Source organism: Anopheles merus, chromosome 3L (assembly GCF_017562075.2).
Source record: "Anopheles merus strain MAF chromosome 3L, AmerM5.1, whole genome shotgun sequence".
NCBI lineage: Eukaryota > Metazoa > Arthropoda > Insecta > Diptera > Culicidae > Anopheles > Anopheles merus.
In genome coordinates, this window is record NC_054085.1 from 21,931,916 (window position 1) to 21,953,959 (window position 22,044).

General features: G+C 40.8%; 2 protein-coding genes across 3 annotated transcripts in view; both read right to left on the reverse strand.

The window, feature by feature from the left end:
• Positions 1 to 10,360: 10,360 nt before the first annotated feature.
• Positions 10,361 to 17,112, reverse strand: LOC121599036. Its single transcript, XM_041926510.1, has 3 exons — positions 16,756 to 17,112; positions 14,020 to 14,180; positions 10,361 to 13,921 (listed from the first exon to the last, which is right to left on the reverse strand). Exon 3 carries the CDS (start codon positions 13,910 to 13,912, stop codon positions 10,361 to 10,363), a length of 3,552 nt encoding a protein of 1,183 aa, XP_041782444.1. The 5' UTR covers positions 13,913 to 13,921; positions 14,020 to 14,180; positions 16,756 to 17,112.
• Positions 17,113 to 18,354: 1,242 nt separating this feature from the next.
• The window catches only part of LOC121599055 (oxidative stress-induced growth inhibitor 2-like), a 61,621-nt gene continuing 57,931 nt past the window's right edge, over positions 18,355 to 22,044 (reverse strand). For both annotated transcript variants that reach the window (XM_041926549.1, XM_041926548.1), the window contains exon 6: positions 18,355 to 21,999. In XM_041926549.1, the coding sequence (XP_041782483.1) occupies positions 20,922 to 21,999 (1,078 nt within the window). In that variant the 3' untranslated portion in view covers positions 18,355 to 20,921. The remainder of the gene's footprint in view (positions 22,000 to 22,044) is intronic.

The window sequence follows — 22,044 nt, forward strand, 5'->3', positions numbered from 1 at the left end:
ATTCTGTTTGTCAAGCAAAAACATCATTGCCAGCAAGCCGTATTGGTTTTTGGTTAACCGATCGTATTTGTTGTGTCTTGAGCTCCAGCAATATGAATGGAGTAGTTCTTAGTCATCTCACGGTCGTTTCTGTGTAGCATGTTATCCAACAAATCAAACCAAACCTATTGCAATGTTTCAACAAATACTCTAAGATTTCACCTGAACGATTCTCTTCCTCATTTAAAACAATGTAATGAAACACGTTCCAGTCATTTGATGCGTTTACGTAGCCGGGTCAAATCCCTTAGAAGTCAAACAATGCATCATGAAGAAACAACCATTTTGAGCAGTCATGTGGAGCAGATTTCGACCCTCATCATCTACACTGTCCGTCTGTTGTATGATCGAGAAGATACATGAATGCAGGCATCGATTTCTTGTGACAAACGTTTTACCTTTCGGAAGTAATCTCATGGTCATTGCGATGAGTCTGTTGGTGATGGTCATATTGGTCTTGAGATGAATGTATCTGAGCATAGAGACGTTTCCTTCGTGAACTGAATAAGCCAGAAGAGCTTCCAGAACATATCCATCATGCAGGATATCTTTGCATCATATTCAGGCAACGATAATCGAACGTTGCTAGATGAGAGTACACAACATACCTCAGAAAGATGTCGTTCAGTGGTGGAATGATTGAACACAATAGTCGTCGGGAATATCAGTTTCCTCGTTCATAGGAATGTTTTGTTGGATACAGAGTTGTTGAAAGATAGCTTTGAATGAGGTTAGCTTGTTGTTTTGTATGGTATATTTGAGAGCAGAAATAAGCCCAACGATGTTGTTCATTTGAGGTACAGGAATGTCACGATCTTCGATAAAATGAACTATTATTTTGTGAGCATTGTTTTCGAATGCTATCTTGAAGAGCGAGTAAAGTCTTGCTCCGAAAGCTTAGAATGAACGTTGATTTGCAATACAAATTGTTTGAATACTTCCAGGAAATCTTTAGCGATGCAAAATTCAAGCACTGTTTTAGAATCTATTTCTTCGAAACGAGAGAAGATGTCAATTGCTGTTCGTTGAGTAAATAATCAACAACACGAATGTTAAGACGATTTGCAATTGGTTTGAGCTTTCGTTTGAATGAAGATATTCTCCATAATAATGTAGCCCATACAACAATGAACGCAAGTTGTTAGAAAGTATCTGTTGAAGAAGTATCTGTTCGTTGACTGTCGCTCCAGTTGATAATACTCTTGCGACTGTACTCTTGTATCGTTCGGCGAATGCGTAATCCAAGGCACTCCATCCAAACAGATGGTCTGTTGTGTTATGGACTGAACGGACATCTTATCGAGCGACAAAATTTCTATTTTCAATGATGGGTACGCAATTGCGAAATGAAGAGGCAATCGACCCACAGCATCTTTCACCAATGCAGCTGATGGATTATTTGTCAGTATCTCGTCTACTAGATCATATGATTGATTTACAACAGCCATGTGAAGATCATGTTCTTTGCTTTCTCTAAGAACGATTCGATTGAACAAGTCACGCATTTGATGCAGTTGAGGTTTCCAATATGACCACGAATGGAAGAACTCTCGTTTCTCATGCGGTTCTTGTTATCGTTCATCCAACAAGCCGCAAAGTACTCAGCAAATATTCGATGAGTAAACTGAGCAATCTCATTTCGAACTACTTTGATGAAATAGTCTTTTCATTGCTCTCAGCTATGAGTTTCATACATTCCAAAGCTTCCTGTTTTTCTAAATCATTCAATACCTTGGCTGCATTCTGTTTGTCAAGCAAAAACAATAATGCCAGCAAGCCGTATTGGTTTTTGGTTAACCGGATCGTATTTGTTGTGTCTTGAGCTCCAGCAATATGAATGGAGTAGTTCTTAGTCATCTCACGGTCGTTTCTGTGTAGCATGTTATCCAACAAATCAAACCAAACCATATTGCAATGTTTCAACAATACTCTAAGATTTCACCTGAACGATTCTCTTCCATTTAAAACATGTAATGAAACACGTTCCAGTCATTTGATGCGTTTACTGTAGCCGGGTCAAATCCTTAGAAGTCAAACAATGCATCATGAAGAAACAACCATTTGAGCAGTCATGTGGAGCAGATTTCGACCCTCATCATCTACACTGTCCGGATCTGTTGTATGATCGAGAAGATACTGAATGCAGGCATCGATTTCTTGTGACAAACGTTTTTACCTTTCGGAAGTAATCTCATGGTCATTGCGATGAGTCTGTTGGTGATGGTCATATTGGTCTTGAGATGAATGTATCTGAGCATAGAGACGTTTCCTTCGTGAACTGAATAAGCCAGAAGAAGCTTCCAGAACATATCCATCATGCAGGATATCTTTTGCATCATATTCAGGCAACGATAATCGAACGTTGTTAGATGAGAGTACACAACATACCTCAGGAGAAAGATTGTCGTTCAGTGGTGGAATGATTGGAACACAATAGTCGTCGGGAATATCAGTTTCCTCGTTCATAGGAATGTTTTGTTGATACAGAGTTGTTGAAAGATAGCTTTGAATGAGGTTAGCTTGTTGTTTTGTATGGTATATTTGAGAGCAGAAATAAGCCCAACGATGTTGTTCATTTGAGGTACAGGAATGTCACGATCTTCGATAAATGAACTATTATTTTGTGAGCATTGTTTTCGAATGCTATCTTGAAGAAGCGAGTAAAGTCTTGCTCCGAAAGCTTAGAATGAACGTTGATTTGCAATACAAATTGTTTGAATACTTCCAGGAAATCTTTAGCGATGCAAAATTCAAGCACTGTTTTAGAATCTATTTCTTCGAAACGAGAGAAGATGTCAATGTGCTGTTCGTTGAGTAAATAATCAACAACACGAATGTTAAGACGATTTGCAATTGGTTGGAGCTTTCGTTTGAATGAAGATTTCTCCATAATATGTAGCCCATACAACAATGAACGCAAGTTGTTAGAAAGTATCTGTTGAAGAAGTATCTGTTCGTTGACTGTCGCTCCAGTTGATAATACTCTTGCGACTGTACTCTTGTATCGTTCGGCGAATGCGTAATCCAAGGCACTCCATCCAAACAGATGGTCTGTTGTGTTAATGGACTGAAACGGACATCTTATCGAGCGACAAAATTTCTATTTTCAATGATGGGTACGCAATTGCGAAATGAAGAGGCAATCGACCCACAGCATCTTTCACCAATGCAGCTGATGGATTTTTGTCAGTATCTCGTCTACTAGATCATATGATTGATTTACAACAGCCATGTGAAGATCATGTTCTTTGCTTTCTCTAAGAACGATTCGATTGAACAAGTCACGCATTTGATGCAGTTGAGGTTTCCAATATGACCACGAATGGAAGAAACTCTCGTTTCTCATGCGGTTCTTGTTATCGTTCATCCAACAAGCCGCAAAGTACTCAGCAAATATTCGATGAGTAAACTGAGCAATCTCATTTCGAACTACTTTGATGAACATAGTCTTTTCATTGCTCTCAGCTATGAGTTTCATACATTCCAAAGCTTCCTGTTTTCTAAATCTTCAATACCTTGGCTGCATTCTGTTTGTCAAGCAAAAACAATAATGCCAGCAAGCCGTATTGGTTTTTGGTTAACCGGATCGTATTTGTTGTGTCTTGAGCTCCAGCAATATGAATGGAGTAGTTCTTAGTCATCTCACGGTCGTTTCTGTGTAGCATGTTATCCAACAAATCAAACCAAACCATATTGCAATGTTTCAACAAATACTCTAAGATTTCACCTGAACGATTCTCTTCCTCATTTAAAACAATGTAATGAAACACGTTCCAGTCATTTGATGCGTTTACTGTAGCCGGGTCAAATCCCTTAGAAATCAAACAATGCATCATGAAGAAACAACCATTTTGAGCAGTCATGTGAGAAGATTTCGACCCTCATCATCTACACTGTCCGGATCTGTTGTATGATCGAGAAGATACATGAATGCAGGCATCGATTTCTTGTGACAAACGTTTTTACCTTTCGGAAGTAATCTCATGGTCATTGCGATGAGTCTGTTGGTGATGGTCATATTGGTCTTGAGATGAATGTATCTGAGCATAGAGACGTTTCCTTTCGTGAACTGAATAAGCCAGAAGAGCTTCCAGAACATATCCATCATGCAGGATATCTTTTGCATCATATTCAGGCAACGATAATCGAACGTTGCTAGATGAGAGTACACAGCATACCTCAGGAGAAAGATTGTCGTTCAGTGGTGGAATGATTGGAACACAATAGTCGTCAGGAATATCAGTTTCCTCGTTCATAGGAATGTTTTGTTGATACAGAGTTTTGAAAGATAGCTTTGAATGAGGTTAGCTTGTTGTTTTGTATGGTATATTTGAGAGCAGAAATAAGCCCAGCGGTGTTGTTTATTTGGGGTAGAGGAATGTCACGATCTTCGATAAAATGAACTATTATTTTGTGAGCATTGTTTTCGAATGCTATCTTGAAGAAGCGAGTAAAGTCTTGCTCCGAAAGCTTAGAAGGAACGTTGATTTGCAATACAAATTGTTTGAATACTTCCAGGAATTCTTTGGCTATGCAAACTCAAGCACTGTTTTAGAATCTAGTTCTTCGAGACGAGAAAGATGTCAATGTGCTGTTCGTTGAGTAAATAATCGACAACTCGAATGTTAAGACGGTTTGCAATTAGTTTGGAGCTTTCGTTTGACTGAAGCCATTCGCCATAATACCCTATGCCAGTCAAGATATGACGCAAGTTGTTAGAAAGTATCTGTTGAAGAAGTATCTGTTCGTTGACTGTCGCTCCAGTTGATAATACTCCTGGGACTTGACTATTGTATCGTTCGGCGAATGCGTAATCCAAGAGACTCCATACAAACAGATGGTCTATTGTGTTAATGAACTTAATAGACATCGTATCGAGCAACAAGTTTACTATTTTCAAAGATGCGTACGTAACTGCCAAGTAAATAATCAATCGACCAACAGTATCTTTCACCAATCCAGTTAATGGATTATTTGTCAGTATCTCGTCTACTAGATCATATGACTGATTTACAACAGCCATGTGAAGAACATTTTCTTTGCTTTCTCTAAGAACAATTCGATTGAACAAGTCACGCATTTGATACACTTCACCTTTCCAATATGAGCCCGAATTCGAGAATCTCTCGCTTCTCATGCGGTTCTTGTTATCGTTCATCCAACAAACCGCAAAGTACTCAGCAAATATTCGATGAGTAACTGAGCAATGTCATTTCGAACTACTTTGATGAACACAGTCTTTTCATTGCTCTCAGCTATGAGTTTCATACATTCCAAAGCTTCCTGTTTTTCATGGTCATTCAACACCTTGGCTGCATTCTTTTGTCAAGCAAAAACATCATTGCCAGCAAGCCGTATTGGTTTTTGGTTAACCGGATCGTATTTGTTGTGTCTTGAGCTCCAGCAATATGAATGGAGTAGTTCTTAGTCATCTCACGGTCGTTTCTGTGTAGCATGTTATCCAACAAATCAAACCAAACCATATTGCAATGTTTCAACAAATACTCTAAGATTTCACCTGAACGATTCTCTTCCTCATTTAAACAATGTAATGAAACACGTTCCAGTCATTTGATGCTTTACTGTAGCCGGGTCAAATCCCTTAGAAGTCAAACAATGCATCATGAAGAAACAACCATTTGAGCAGTCATGTGGAGCAGATTTCGACCCTCATCATCTACACTGTCCGGATCTGTTGTATGATCGAGAAGATACATGAATGCAGGCATCGATTTCTTGTGACAAACGTTTTTACCTTTCGGAAGTAATCTCATGGTCATTGCGATGAGTCTGTTGGTGATGGTCATATTGGTCTTGAGATGAATGTATCTGAGCATAGAGACGTTTCCTTCGTGAACTGAATAAGCCAGAACAGCTTCCAGAACATATCCATCATGCAGGATATCTTTTGCATCATATTCAGGCAACGATAATCGAACGTTGTTAGATGAGAGTACACAACATACCTCAGGAGAAAGATTGTCGTTCAGTGGTGGAATGATTGGAACACAATAGTCGTCAGGAATATCAGTTTCCTCGTTCATAGGAATGTTTTGTTGGATACAGAGTTGTTGAAAGATAGCTTTGAATGAGGTTAGCTTGTTGTTTTGTATGGTATATTTGAGAGCAGAAATAAGCCCAACGATTTGTTCATTTGAGGTACAGGAATGTCACGATCTTCGATAAAATGAACTATTATTTTGTGAGCATTGTTTTCGAATGCTATCTTGAAGAAGCGAGTAAAGTCTTGCTCCGAAAGCTTAGAAGGAACGTTGATTTGCAATACAAATTGTTTGAATACTTCCAGGAAATCTTTAGCGATGCAAAATTCAAGCACTGTTTTAGAATCTATTTCTTCGAAACGAGAGAAGATGTCAATGTGCTGTTCGTTGAGTAAATAATCGACAACTCGAATGTTAAGACGGTTTGCAATTAGTTTGGAGCTTTCGTTTGACTGAAGCCATTCGCCATAATACCTATGCCAGTCAAGATATGACGCAAGTTGTTAGAAAGTATCTGTTGAAGAAGTATCTGTTCGTTGACTGTCGCTCCAGTTGATAATACTCTTGGGACTGTACTATCGTATCGTTTGGCGAATGCGTAATCCAAGGCACTCCATCCAAACAGATCATCTGTTGTGTTAATGGCCTTAATAGACATCTTATCGAGGAACAAGTTTTCCATTTGACTAGATGGGTACGTAACTGCCAAGTGTAGAGGCAATCGACCCACAGCATCTTTCACCAATGCAGCTGATGGATTATTTGTCAGTATCTCGCGAACTAGACCAAGGGATTGATTTACAACAGCCATGTGAAGATCATTTTCTTTGCTTACTCTAAGAACGATTCGATTGAACAAGTCACGCATTTGATGCAGTTGAGGTTTCCAATATGACCACGAATGGAAGAAACTCTCGCTTCTCATGCGGTTCTTGTTATCGTTCATCCAACAAGCCGCAAAGTACTCAGCAAATATTCGATGAGTAAACTGAGGAATGTCATTTCGAACTACTTTGATGAACATAGTCTTTTCATTGCTCAGCTATGAGTTTCATACATTCCAAAGCTTCCTGTTTTTCATGGTCATTCAACACCTTGGCTGCATTCTGTTGTCAAGCAAAAACATCATTGCCAGCAAGCCGTATTGGTTTTTGGTTAACCGGATCGTATTTGTTGTGTCTTGAGCTCCAGCAATATGAATGGAGTAGTTCTTAGTCATCTCACGGTCGTTTCTGTGTAGCATGTTATCCAACAAATCAAACCACCATATTGCAATGTTTCAACAAATACTCTAAGATTTCACCTGAACGATTCTCTTCCTCATTTAAAACAATGTAATGAAACACGTTCCAGTCATTTGATGCGTTTACTGTAGCCGGGTCAAATCCTTAGAAGTCAAACAATGCATCATGAAGAAACAACCATTTTGAGCAGTCATGTGGAGCAGATTTCGACCCTCATCATCTACACTGTCCGGATCTGTTGTATGATCGAGAAGATACATGAATGCAGGCATCGATTTCTTGTGACAAACGTTTTTACCTTTCGGAAGTAATCTCATGGTCATTGCGATGAGTCTGTTGGTGATGGTCTATTGGTCTTGAGATGAATGTATCTGAGCATAGAGACGTTTCCTTCGTGAACTGAATAAGCCAGAACAGCTTCCAGAACATATCCATCATGCAGGATATCTTTTGCATCATATTCAGGCAACGATAATCGAACGTTGTTAGATGAGAGTACACAACATACCTCAGGAGAAAGATTGTCGTTCAGTGGGGAATGATTGGAACACATAGTCGTCGGGAATATCAGTTTCCTCGTTCATAGGAATGTTTTGTTGGATACAGAGTTGTTGAAAGATAGCTTTGAATGAGGTTAGCTTGTTGTTTTGTATGGTATATTTGAGAGCAGAAATAAGCCCAACGATGTTGTTCATTTGAGGTACAGGAATGTCACGATCTTCGATAAAATGAACTATTATTTTGTGAGCATTGTTTTCGAATGCTATCTTGAAGAAGCGAGTAAAGTCTTGCTCCGAAAGCTTAGAATGAACGTTGATTTGCAATACAAATTGTTTGAATACTTCCAGGAAATCTTTAGCGATGCAAAATCAAGCACTGTTTTAGAATCTATTTCTTCGAAACGAGAGAAGATGTCAATGTGCTGTTCGTTGAGTAAATAATCAACAACACGAATGTTAAGACGATTTGCAATTGGTTTGGAGCTTTCGTTTGAATGAAGATATTCTCCATAATAATGTAGCCCATACAACAATGAACGCAAGTTGTTAGAAAGTATCTGTTGAAGAAGTATCTGTTCGTTGACTGTCGCTCCAGTTGATAATACTCTTGCGACTGTACTCTTGTATCGTTCGGCGAATGCGTAATCCAAGGCACTCCATCCAAACAGATGGTCTGTTGTGTTAATGGACTGAACGGACATCTTATCGAGCGACAAAATTTCTATTTTCAATGATGGGTACGCAATTGCGAAATGAAGAGGCAATCGACCCACAGCATCTTTCACCAATGCAGCTGATGGATTATTTGTCAGTATCTCGTCTACTAGATCATATGATTGATTTACAACAGCCATGTGAAGATCATGTTCTTTGCTTTCTCTAAGAATATTCGATTGAACAAGTCACGCATTTGATGCAGTTGAGGTTTCCAATATGACCACGAATGGAAGAAACTCTCGTTCTCATGCGGTTCTTGTTATCGTTCATCCAACAAGCCGCAAAGTACTCAGCAATATTCGATGAGTAAACTGAGGAATGTCATTCGAACTACTTTGATGAACATAGTCTTTTCATTGCTCTCAAGCTATGAGTTTCATACATTCCAAAGCTTCCTGTTTTTCATGGTCATTCAACACCTTGGCTGCATTCTGTTTGTCAAGCAAAAACATCATTGCCAGCAAGCCGTAATGGTTTTTGGTTAACCGGATCGTATTTGTTGTGTATTGAGCTCCAGCATTTTGAATGGAGAAACTATCTGTTACCTCACGGTCGTTCCTGTGTAGCATGTTATCCAACAAATCAAACCAAACCATGTTGCAATGTTTCAACAAATACTCCAAAATTTTACCAGAGCGATTCTCTTCCTCATTCAAAACAATGTAATGAAACACATTCCAGCCATTTGATGCGTTTGCTGTAGCCGGGTCAAATCCCTTAGAAGTCAAACAATGTATCATGAAGAAACATCCATTTTGAACAGTCATGTGGAGAAGATTTCGACCCTCATCATCCACACTGTCCGGATCTGTTGTATGGTTGAGAAGATACATGAATGCAGGCATCGACTTCTTGTGGCAAACGTTTTTACCTTTCGGAAGTAATCTCATGATCATTGCGATGAGTCTGTTGGTGATGGTCATATTGGTCTTGAGATGAATGTATCTGAGCATGAAGACGTTCCCTTCATGAACTGAATCAGCCAGAAGAGCTTCCAGAACGTATACATCATGCAGGATATCATTTGCATCATATTCAGGCAACGGTAATCGAACGTTGTTAGAGGACAGTACACAGCATACCTCAGGAGAAAGATTGTCGTTCAGTGGTGGAATGATTGGAACACAATAGTCGTCAGGAATATCAGCTACCTCGTTCATAGCAATATTTTGTTGGATGCAGAGTTGTTGAAAGATGGCTTTGAATGAGGTAAGCTTGTTGTTTTGTATGGTATATTTGAGAGCAGAAATAAGCCCAACGATGTTGTTCATTTGAGGTACAGGAATGTCACGATCTTCGATAAAATGAACTATTATTTTGTGAGCATTGTTTTCGAATGCTATCTTGAAGAAGCGAGTAAAGTCTTGCTCCGAAAGCTTAGAATGAACGTTGATTTGCAATACAAATTGTTTGAATACTTCCAGGAAATCTTTAGCGATGCAAAACTCAAGCACTGTTTTAGAATCTAGTTCTTCGAGACGAGAAAAGATGTCAATGTGCTGTTCGTTGAGTAAATAATCGACAACTCGAATGTTAAGACGGTTTGCAATTAGTTTGGAGCTTTCGTTTGACTGAAGCCATTCGCCATAATACCCTATGCCAGTCAAGATATGACGCAAGTTGTTAGAAAGTATCTGTTGAAGAAGTATCTGTTCGTTGACTGTCGCTCCAGTTGATAATACTCTTGGGACTGTACTATCGTATCGTTTGGCGAATGCGTAATCCAAGGCACTCCATCCAAACAGATCATCTGTTGTGTTAATGGCCTTAATAGACATCTTATCGAGGAACAAGTTTTCCATTTGACTAGATGGGTACGTAACTGCCAAGTGTAGAGGCAATCGACCCACAGCATCTTTCACCAATGCAGCTGATGGATTATTGTCAGTATCTCGCGAACTAGACCAAGGGATTGATTTACAACAGCCATGTGAAGATCATTTTCTTTGCTTACTCTAAGAACGATTCGATTGAACAAGTCACGCATTTGATGCAGTTGAGGTTTCCAATATGACCACGAATGGAAGAAACTCTCGCTTCTCATGCGGTTCTTGTTATCGTTCATCCAACAAGCCGCAAAGTACTCAGCAAATATTCGATGAGTAAACTGAGGAGTTTCATCATGAATTTGTTTGATGATTCCTGTTTTTTCAATGCCCTCGCGTACTTCTTTTATGAATTTATTTATTTGGATGGTTTCATTTGATGTCAAAAGTACCTCTCTTTGCTTTTGGTCAAACATTACCACCATGGCTAATAAAATGTGTCGTTTTTTAATTTTGTCCCAAAACTTTTCGTTTATTGCCTTTTGGTGAGGGTAGTCTAAGATGTATTCCGGTAATCCATTTTTGTGACTGCATAAAATTCTTAGTTTTTGATTGATGAAATTTTCGATAAGTGATAAAAGATCTACATTTGCTTTATATAACATCGCTTCTGGAATAGTAAAACGTCTTAAGTCCATGTTTTTTTGTGCTATTGGTAGATTTATAATGCATGCCATGTTAAGAAATAAAGGTATACGCTTCAAATTTCCTAAATATTCTACTATCTGGCGATAAAGGTAACCTAAAACCTTATCCCGCTTACTCGAGTCGCATTGTTTATAACCTTCTAGTTCCTGCATCAAATAATTGTGAACAAATTGCAGCTGATCGTGCTGTGATAAAAGCGTGAGATAATGCATTCTGCAGTTAGAAAATGTACTTTTTAGCTGTTCCATGTAATCGTAAGGTCTAGTTGAGATGAACAGAGCTCGAATACCATCCAAACTTGCAAGTCTTCTAAAGAAATGCACTACGAACTCTTTATAGAAAGGAGCAGTCTCGTCAAGCCCATCGAATAAGATAATCAGTTGTTTTTGGTTGAACTTCTGCTGGAAAACCTTCAGCTCGATCAACTGTGCGAATGTTAATTCTAACGTTTTTGTTTTACATGTGTTGACATAAAGTGTTCCGTTCACTAACGTCAATAGCTCTGCAGCATGATCAGCTTGGTCGCGGAACACATCCGTTGATTCAATCGAAAAGCTATAAACGTTTGGAACAAAATGGGTAAGATGGATCAAACGGTAAAGAAATCGAACGATGGCGGTATCATCAAGCAACTTAATGTCAGATTTTTGCCATCGTTTGTAATCGGTGCAATACTGTGAAGCATTCATTTGAATAACATACTGTGATGGATCATCGATCGATAAAGCATGTGTAAGCCATGTGAAATATGTTGACTTTCCTGCTCCAGCTTCATCAAGTAACAAATGTACTTTCGTTTCATCGTGGTGCTTGAAAACATCAGGAATGGTATATTGTACATCATCATTTGCGGATGAAACCGATGCGACCATTTGAGAAAACTCATCACTGTTGAACCGGATATTGTCAAGGAATATTTTTTGAAATTCGACCCTATAAGTGAAATAAAAATTATTCTCCTCTACTTCTGAATCTTTTGCATTTTCTCCAACATATGGATTAACGGTGCGCGAAATATACCTTGGCTTGATTGCTTCAAAGTTCTGTTCCTTCGATTCGATATATTTAATGTGATCTAGTTCATAATAATTGTACAAGAACTTACACACGAAGCTTAAGCCATCATCATCATTTACAATACCACTCAGTGATATCGTGGTTCCAAAAAGATTTAATGTTGTTTTGCAATATTTTGCGTACAGCTTTTGTCTTGCCTTTTCGGTTAGATCACGTACGTAAAAACATTCTTCATCCGGGAGTGCTTTAAGTACTTCTTCGATTACTATAAACTTTATCTTATATTCTTTGGCATATCTTTGAATTTCTGGCAATATCGATTTCTTCGACTGCTCAATGGTCATTATAATGGTGTAAGAGATGGGATCTACTTCTGCAAAGAACTCAAATAATCCACGGAGTACATCACGTATATCTTCCTCAAAATCACTCGCTGCATAGTGTATGAATAATGCATTGCATTGAAGCAATGCAACGGTCTGGGATGCAACAAGGGAATACAATACGATATCCAATGTGGTATAATACTGGTAACGTTCATAAGTGGTCTTACCACTGAGAAACTCGTACAATTCAGTGTGTTGAAGTCGATCTGATCGAACCACAATGTATCGATACATATATTGCCATCGACTAAGGTCACACTGTGATTCAATTTGGAATCTAGAAAAGTTATAATTTACTTTCATACTGATAAACTGTTGTTTCAAATAGTTCAAATCCATAGGAATAGGCTGGGGCAAGCTCATCGAATCAAACAGTCGCATGAACATAATGTTATGCGTTGTCTTTCTATCGTCGACCCAGTGTGGCATTATTTCTAGAACACTGTTGTGTAGCTGGTCCCCGTTCAAGGATCCACAAACAAGCATAAACTCTTTGTAAAATCTCTTTATAACACGATTTACCTGATCAAAGAAAAATGATTCGTCGTGCGTGGAAGTCGGAGGACCCTTGGTTTGAAAGAAGGACTTATCGATCATGAATTGCATCTCTTCCCAGCTAACACAACTATTGTCACACTGCTTCGCTCTTATAAGCCTATCATATTCCTTCTTAAGAACAGCTCGCAACTTCCCCATGATTGATGTCTCACATGCAGTTAGCAATCGATGGCTTAGTTTAAACTTCCCTGTGCCCCCTTCTAGTTCCTCGACACACACAGCAATCAGATCGACGAATACGTTTAACGAAGAATAATTCGATTTAATTTCTGTGTTGTAACGAACATGTAGTACGAGCATCTGTCCTAGCTTTTCTAGACTTGCTTGCCGCAATGCATCAGTCAGAGCATGAAATTGTTCCTCAGAGCTGAAGCTGTAACACGTTGCTCCTATGACGTCGCAAAAGGAAAGTATCTCGCTGCTGTCCTGTGGCCGTAATGTTAATTTTTGTTTCAATTTGTTGTCAATCGTTGCATTAGTGCACAGCAGGTATGTATGCGAACCTGTGATCGATCTTTCATATCCTTCCAGGTACGAAATGAAGTACTTAGCAATTGAAAATGGCCCATTGGAGTTCCATTTCGTGAGCAGCGTTCCTTCCGTAATGGCTGGTCGCTCTTTTCGCGTTGGCGTGTACGGATGGTTTGGATGGATTTTTTTCGATTTCCTTGGCTTCTCGGATGGATATTTATGTTTAGCTTGTATGTAGACAGTACCTTCCGGTATCGTTGGCGATGAGTAGCGAAACACCAGGTCGTCGAACTTTCCTGCATCTGGAACCTCCATCTTCAATTCAAATTGGGGCAACTTTCCTTGGCGGTGCAATGCGAATGCCCGGAAAAGAATGATCATCGTCAATCGAATGTGGTAAGCGGCGCCTTGTAAAGGGGATCTTTTGCTGGTTACTGTGTTTCCTGATGGTCTGGAACCACCGCTTGATGTTGCGTTCGATGCATTGTTATTGGTCGGGTCCATGTTTCTTTTCTAAAAGTAATGTGAAATATACATATTACGGCTGCAGCTTGAAGTTGAATGATATAAGAGATCTGTTAATTGCGATTTACGTAGAAACGTATTTTTACCTTTGTTAAAGATGAGTTGCTACTGTATACTATCAAGATGTTAGCCTCAGTAAGATTTCCGAGAGGCTTTGGTCCTTAAAAAAACGTGATTAACGCTGGCTAGTTAAGTTTTCTAGAACCAGTTGTACAGATGTTTTTATTGGATAGTTTTGTACTGTATCCTACGATATTTGATAAAATAAAAACTGGTAAGTTTTATGATAAACGTTCCAACATTTTTCTTGCTAAAATTTAATCCTAAATCTAGAAAAGTTATGATTAATATTGTGTTAAAAATTATTATGAATAATAATAAATGAACCAATCCCGTCATACAGGCGTCGTCTCGTACGATTTTCACCATTTTCCAAATAAACAATGTTAAGGTGCTTTCGAACATTGTTCAACTATTAGTAAACATTTTTCGTCTAGCTCAAGGTTCATAAATTATTGCAGGTCGGTCCGTCCAGAGTACTTTGAAAAATTTTCATTTGACAGCTAGGAAGTCCAAAGTTACTAAGCAATTCATACAAAGTCCTTAACAACTCTAACTCCCTAACTGCCAATCTTTATAGAAATCTCCATCCATTCATCCATCCATCCAAAATCTACCTAAATCGGAACTAAGCTTACCTACCTGTAGTTTATGTTTGATATGTTTATTGACTAATCCATCGGGATCTTGGAGATCCTACATGAATGTACTTACATTAGTGCCTATAGACTATGTAAGGTACATAAATCGATAGGAGAGAACTGGTACACAAGAATAGAAAATGTATATTGAAAATATGATTATCACGTAAGTTGTGTCCTAAGTCTATCTTTAAAAACATTATGTGATATGTTGAAATCAAATAAATCATAGGTATTGAATCATAGGTATAGAAAGCCATAACTAAAAGCACTTCACATCGAAAAGCTCGTGGTTCAATGCTCAATTTCAGCTATTTAATTACACAGCTGTTTGGGATGGTTCTATCAACGTTATCGAATCAAAACCTCAGAAAATTTCACTCACAAATAATAACTCGCTTTTCACATATCGATTCTGGCTCACATGTTAATCGTTCATATCACGCATTGTTTTTCATGTGTACACAGAACTACAGTTTTACTGTCATATGTGAAAAATTGACAACCATTTCAAGAATTCAGTCCTTAGTAACATTTGAATAGCAATTGCTCATACAATTTCACAAACTAGGTGTGTACACTTCAACAGTTGGTATGAAACTTAAGCGATAAGTTCTTCTATCGACCGTCTTTGGCTGATAAGGTTACAAAATTTATCTAAAATTCGTAGAATATCGTTATCTTGTGTTTGCACCATTGATTACTGGTAATCTCAACCGAGCAATAACGCTCGAACCTCTGTTCACACAGAAACATTCACGCATAAAATAAGCTTCGTAACTAGCGTAACATAGCTGGCCAAAGTTTGACTCCATTTTCGTTGTACCATTGAAACACGTACATGCTATATATAGCTACAGTCAGCTGACTAGATTTGACCCAAAACATGATTGGATGAGATTGGATAGATATGAGATTTAATGTACAGTTAAGTTATTATGCAACCTGTTATTTAGATGATCGCCAAAAACCTTCTCATTGCATGCATCCCTGAGTTTATCAGGGGTACTCATAATATGGCGATACTTTCCTGACTCTTTCTTAGTCGCAACTTAAGACAGCTTAAAGCAGTGCTGTAAAATGACATTGACTTTTTTATAAAAAAAATGTCGACTGAAGCAAACTGAATGTCAGCGTCACGTGCTCAACTGTGATGATCAGAGGTCAGACTCAAACAGTTGGTGTGGCCAATCACATGCTTGGTGACATTTGTTGTAACATCCAACTCTTGGTCCCTCACTTGGTCATGACATTTTCTCTCTATGATAATCACGACATTGTTGGAAAATTCTTGGCGAGTGGTTCCAAGCAACAAAATGAGCATGATTGCTCTCTCTGTGTGTTTTGATGATCTGTTGGGGGTAGAATGGTAAAACATTTGTGCAAAACAGCATGCTCATTTTGTTGCTTGGGACCACACGAACGCACGGCTTATCTCCCATGACTGGTTGCTCAAAATGTCACCAAGCGTGTGATGGTCGCAACAACTGTTCGACTCTTACCTCTGATCATCACAGTACAGCTCGTGACGTTGACATGATTTCGTGTCAGTCAGAATTTGTTTATGCTGATTATCACAATTGAGTATGTGACGCTGTCATGGATTTTGTTTCAGTCACAACTTTGTATGACATTGACAGTGACAGTTTGCAGCACTGCGGGCAACGACATCAGCAGCGAAATCTGAGGATGTATTATGGAATCTTCCATACTATGGGCTTCACACAACACCAAACAACTCGCTGTTTTCCTCAACCGTTCCTCCCTTGCTGGTCATATTAGGTAATAAAAGCGTCACGTGTGTCCCGATCGTAGCCACTTATTCAAATACTTTTGAGTACAGTTCCCAGAACTGCAATTCATATTTGAAAACTTCGCCTGCAACAGGTGTTTTTCAAATTGGATAGAGAAGTAATGTCTCAAATGAGTTTTCGGTGTGTTCTGTTGATGGTGAGTGACTACACGAGCTTGAAAAGTCACATATAAAAGCACTTCACATCGAAAAGCTCGTGGTTCATCGCTCGATTTACTCGATTTACCCCACAGCCATTTACTTACAACACTGTTTGGGATGGTTCTATCAACGTTATCGATTCAAAAACCTCAGAAAGTTTCACTCACAAATAAGAACTCGCTTTTCGCATATCGATTCAGGCTCATTCGTCAATCATTCATATCACGCATTGTTTTTCCATGTGTACACAGAACTAAAGTTTTACTCTCACACGAGAAATTGAGAAATTGACAATCATTTCAAGAATTCAGTCCTTAGCAACACTTGGATAGCAATTGCTCATACAATTTCACAAACTAGGTGTGTACACTTCAACAGTTGGTATAAAACTTATCGCTTTTTGCGCTTCTATCGACCGTCTTTGGCTGATAAGGTTACAACATTTATCTAAAATTCGTAGAATATCGTTATCTGGTGTTTGCACCATTGATTACTGGTAATCTCAAACGAGCAATAACGCTCGAACCTCTGTTCACACAGAAACATTCACGCATAAAATAAGCTTCGTAGCTAGCGTAACATAACTGGCCAAAGTTTGACTCCATTTTCGTTGTACCATTGAAACACGTACATGCTATATATAGCTACAGTCAGCTGACTAGATTTGACCCAAAACATGATTGGATGAGATTGGATTGGATGATTGCCAAAAACCTTCTCATTGCATGCATCCCTGAGTTTATCAGGGGTACTCATAATATGGCGATACTTTCCTGACTCTTTCTTAGTCGCAACTTAAGACAGCTTAAAGCAGTGCTGTAAAATGACATTGACTTTTTTATAAAAAAAATGTCGACTGAAGCAAACTGAATGTCAGCGTCACGTGCTCAACTGTGATGATCAGAGGTCAGACTCAAACAGTTGGTGTGGCCAATCACATGCTTGGTGACATTTGTTGTAACATCCAACTCTTGGTCCCTCACTTGGTCATGACATTTTCTCTCTATGATAATCACGACATTGTTGGAAAATTCTTGGCGAGTGGTTCCAAGCAACAAAATGAGCATGATTGCTCTCTCTGTGTGTTTTGATGATCTGTTGGGGGTAGAATGGTAAAACATTTGTGCAAAACAGCATGCTCATTTTGTTGCTTGGGACCACACGAACGCACGGCTTATCTCCCATGACTGGTTGCTCAAAATGTCACCAAGCGTGTGATGGTCGCAACAACTGTTCGACTCTTACCTCTGATCATCACAGTACAGCTCGTGACGTTGACATGATTTCGTGTCAGTCAGAATTTGTTTATGCTGATTATCACAATTGAGTATGTGACGCTGTCATGGATTTTGTTTCAGTCACAACTTTGTATGACATTGACAGTGCCAGTTTGCAGCACTGCAGACAACGACATCAACAGCGAAATCGAGGATGTATTATGCGTGGAATCTTGCTTGCGCTATGGGCTTCACCATCTATAGAAATCCACAAGACTTTGTATTTTTACCCAAAACATCCATTTGGCTTTAGTAATGTTCTGAATTACAAAACTGGCCAATGGGAGACCGTACGTATGGCAGCAAACCACGGTACTTTTCCATACGGCTACCAAATGCCAAGCAACATTCAAATGGAATCCATCACATGTAGCCTCCCAACTGCCTAGAAGCATCTCTCATGCCTTTGAAGAATAATATCAAAACAAACAGGGTTTCGGATATTTAAATTATATTTAAGTGGAAATCCACCATTAGCTGGAATGATTATTTGAGTATCTTTTTTTCTGTATTATATTTTCAACTTTCCATAAAAGAAGAGCAAAACGTAACAGCTTACGCTAAAGACGTAATGTTTTGATTCGCAACGTTTGATTTGCGGGGTGTTTGTTTCTTTGTTTTCCAACTGTTTTCCATAGTGTCGATTGCGCGTTGGTGAGTGCATGGCAAGGAGAGAGAATGTGGTATAATTTCTCACAAGGTATAAACTGTGGTATAAACTTCTCTCTACGATAAGAAAGGGTTATTGATGGCTAACAAAAACAAAACACTCTCCATTCTCCAAACTTTCCAACCAACACATGCACACACACAAACACGATTGACGACTATGATATCGTGATAATACAATTTAAGTAACAGTTTATATGTGCAACTTGTGAAACGATAGGTGCTTCGGTAGAGTAGATCAGTAAAAGTTTGTATGTTTGGGTGCATTGTAAATGTTGGCGTTTGGCTTTGAGTCTACCCTGTTTTGAATTGAATAAAAGACAATTTTAATATCACTCCTCCAACTGTAGATGTCGAAGCGGTTGAATAATCAATGAAAAAGAAATAGGGCAACGATTACACGACGGTGGAAAACGATTGGAAAGTACAACATATGCCGGGTTCGTTCGAGCGCATTGCCACAAAAGGCTCTCGTTCGCACCCGAACGTACTCGTAGACTAGTTCTAAAACGTACAAAGATCAGTCTCTAGGTTGTCGCCTCTTGCTACTAGGTTTGTTCATATAGGTTTCCTACTCGATCTCCACTAACGGCTCTTACACCTCATCCACCTGCAATCGGGTGTGCATTACCTAGGATGAACGTTATTACTTTAGAATTCGGTTACATTCCTAAGAAAACGGGTGTACAATAATTGCACAACAGGCAACCGCATGAGAGATATAAATTGAAGTTGGTTGGTTGGTTTGAATTTTCTTACACATTATTTCCAACATGCCGCCTACCTTTGCATACATCCACATCTGCACAAAATGTTACGCACGTTGGTAATTACAGGTTGCGTCCGTTTACTACACTACCGAGGTACGTCGCCTGCAACGGTAGCAGGAAGTAAATGTATGTATATAGAACCGGGTATATGCTTACATCCCGCTTCCCTAATCTAACTGCCTGCCCTTGTGTTTCTGTCAAATCAACAGGAAAGTATGATGAGAGTCATCTCTAGCAACTGCAATCGGATGGTTGGATGGGACTCGCATCAAGCGGCCAAGGCAGGTTTAGGTTCCGCGCTAGTGTTCGGTTGCTACAAAAATGGGGTTTTACAACGATGGCAGTAGGACACTACGGACGAAATAAGGAGGCCCACCGCACTACACTCAACCGTGTTAAATGTAAAACAAAAGCATTTCGATCGCGTGTACCACCGATCCTGTCTCACTAGACCGGGTCGATGTGTAGTGTGTGCGAGCGTGGATTGCTTCCTGTGTTTTGGTGAAAAATAAATAATCTCTAACGCAAAATGCTCTACATAAGTAAAGCCGAAACTAAATCACAGACGGGCAATAAGTGTACTCCAAACCGAAGTGAAGCTTTGAAAGAGGCAAAGAAAAACTCTAGACCGAAGCTACCATTAAAGCGAAACACCGCGCAAGGCGGACATTGTGTCGGCCCTCCGGTCGACTCTAACAGTTTCGCCGTATCTCGTCGAGCCCGGCAGCTTAGTGCTATCCGTAGTAGAGTATTTGTGGGGCATACATTAAGCGCTGGGAATGTTATGGGGCATGCAAGGCGGATTTGTTGTGGGGGGTTTTTCCCTCTTCCCGGGTGCGAAAACCAAGTGCGTCTAGGTATGGATTGTAGGACATTGGGGGGAGAAAACGTTAAGTTTAAAATAATATAAACAATTTATCTACGTGAAAACTACTCTCTTCGACTGCCTCTTCCCCTAGTCGGGTTTGCTGCACCCGAAACGAGCTACAATCTTCCTTTGATTGATACAAACAAATTTAACTACACTTGCTGCTGTGCCGTACGACGGTGCAACAGCAGCCAACCCATCTTCAAATACTTTAACCGCTCCGTTAAACATGAGTATTAGCATTACGTGCGATTAGAACTTCGGTCGGTTAGATTAAAAAAAAAAATTATATATACACACACACGATAAGCTACTAACAGCGGCAGCTTCAATTGACGTATTCGGTGAACTGATCATCCACGCCGTCCCAATCATCAATCAACGTGTTTAACGCTTCCCTACCCATCGTAGCTACCCGGGTTGTTATTCGTCCAACGAAAACCCTCATTCCCGTGTGGCAGAAGGTGACGCTGGTGCCGATATAATGATGATAATAACACAATTTATCGGTTAGCATTTTCTTCTTCTTCGTTTTTGTGCAGGATCAGCGTTCATCTCCCACGGCCACAATGGACGCATTTCGCCACGCACTGCAGACACGTTGCGGGAGCGAACCCATACCCATAACGATCGAAAAACCCACTCGCGAGGGGCCCGATTCGATCAGCGGGAGCCAAAAAAACACACACAAATTGAATGAAACCCACGTCCAGTCGTCGGGGTCGGTTCTAGCAGCTGCCCCGCGCCCATCAATCGTTTTCCGTGTGCTTGTGCAGGGCGGCGGTAATGCAGAGCGCACCGCCGGGTATGAAGCGCACAAAGTTGTCGCCCACCAGCGGTCCCATCGCGTACAGGCCGGGAAGGGCCGTGCGCAGTACCGCGTTCGTGTACTTATCCACCTCGATTGGATTGTTTTTGCAGTCGATCGGTTTGGTCGGATCTTCGCCGAGGCCCAGCCCCGAGGCGGCGCTTAGATTGGACGCCCCCAGCTGACAGTGACCGCCGCCCGCACTGAGCGCCGGTGCGTTGTAGTGCTGCTGCTGCTGCTTGTGATGTTGGTGGTGGCGCGGTTTATCGGTGAGGTTGATGTGTTTGCATTTGGCACACATGTGCTTCAGCCAGTACAGCTTCCGGCCGAGGCAGGAGGTCAGCAGCTGCTCGGTAAACGTCCACATCGTGAGCGGCTGGACCGGGGGCCGGCCGAAGCACCGGTCCGGAGCCACCTGGTCGTCCTCCGTTTCCGAGTCGGGACTGGCGTTGCCGTCCCCGCCCGCCGCCGGCTTCGTCAGCGTGGCGATGAAGCGAAGGTCGGGCCGGGACCCGATCAGTATCGCACAGTACGACACGTCCAGCACGCGCCGCTCGCCCGTCTTCAGGTGCTGGACGGTGACGCGGCCGGCCCCCGCCAGATCCACTAGCGTGTGCTCGGGCAGCGGGGTGTACAGGTCGTGCTTGCGGTTCGCGTCCTTCATCATCTTGTGCACCTCGTGGTACTCCGGGTACACGTTGCCCGGCAGCATCTTGTCCAGCCCGGCCGTCCGGTTGCGGTACACGTGCACCACCGGGATGCCGGACGAGCGGCAGATCGTGACGGCGTCGGCCGCACTCAGCCCCGCCCCCACGATCAGCACCGGCTTGAGCTGGGAGCGGCCCGGCTCGTCGTACTGCTCCAGCGCCCGCTCGAGATGGGGCAGCTCGTACTTCACCCACGGCATCTCCAGCCCCTCGCCCTTCACGCCGAGCCGGTTCGCCAGATCGGAGGCACCGTTTGCCAGGACGAGGTTTTGGCACACGATCGCGAACCGTTTGTTCGTCATTCGGTTGAATCTAATGGGTGGAGAGGGAAAGAAGCAAAAGGGGTTTAGTACAGCA

Coding starts and splice junctions, on each gene's coding strand:
- LOC121599036 (XM_041926510.1), bottom strand. CDS start 13,912: ATGGACCCGACCAATAACAATGCATCGAACGCAACATCAAGCGGTGGT.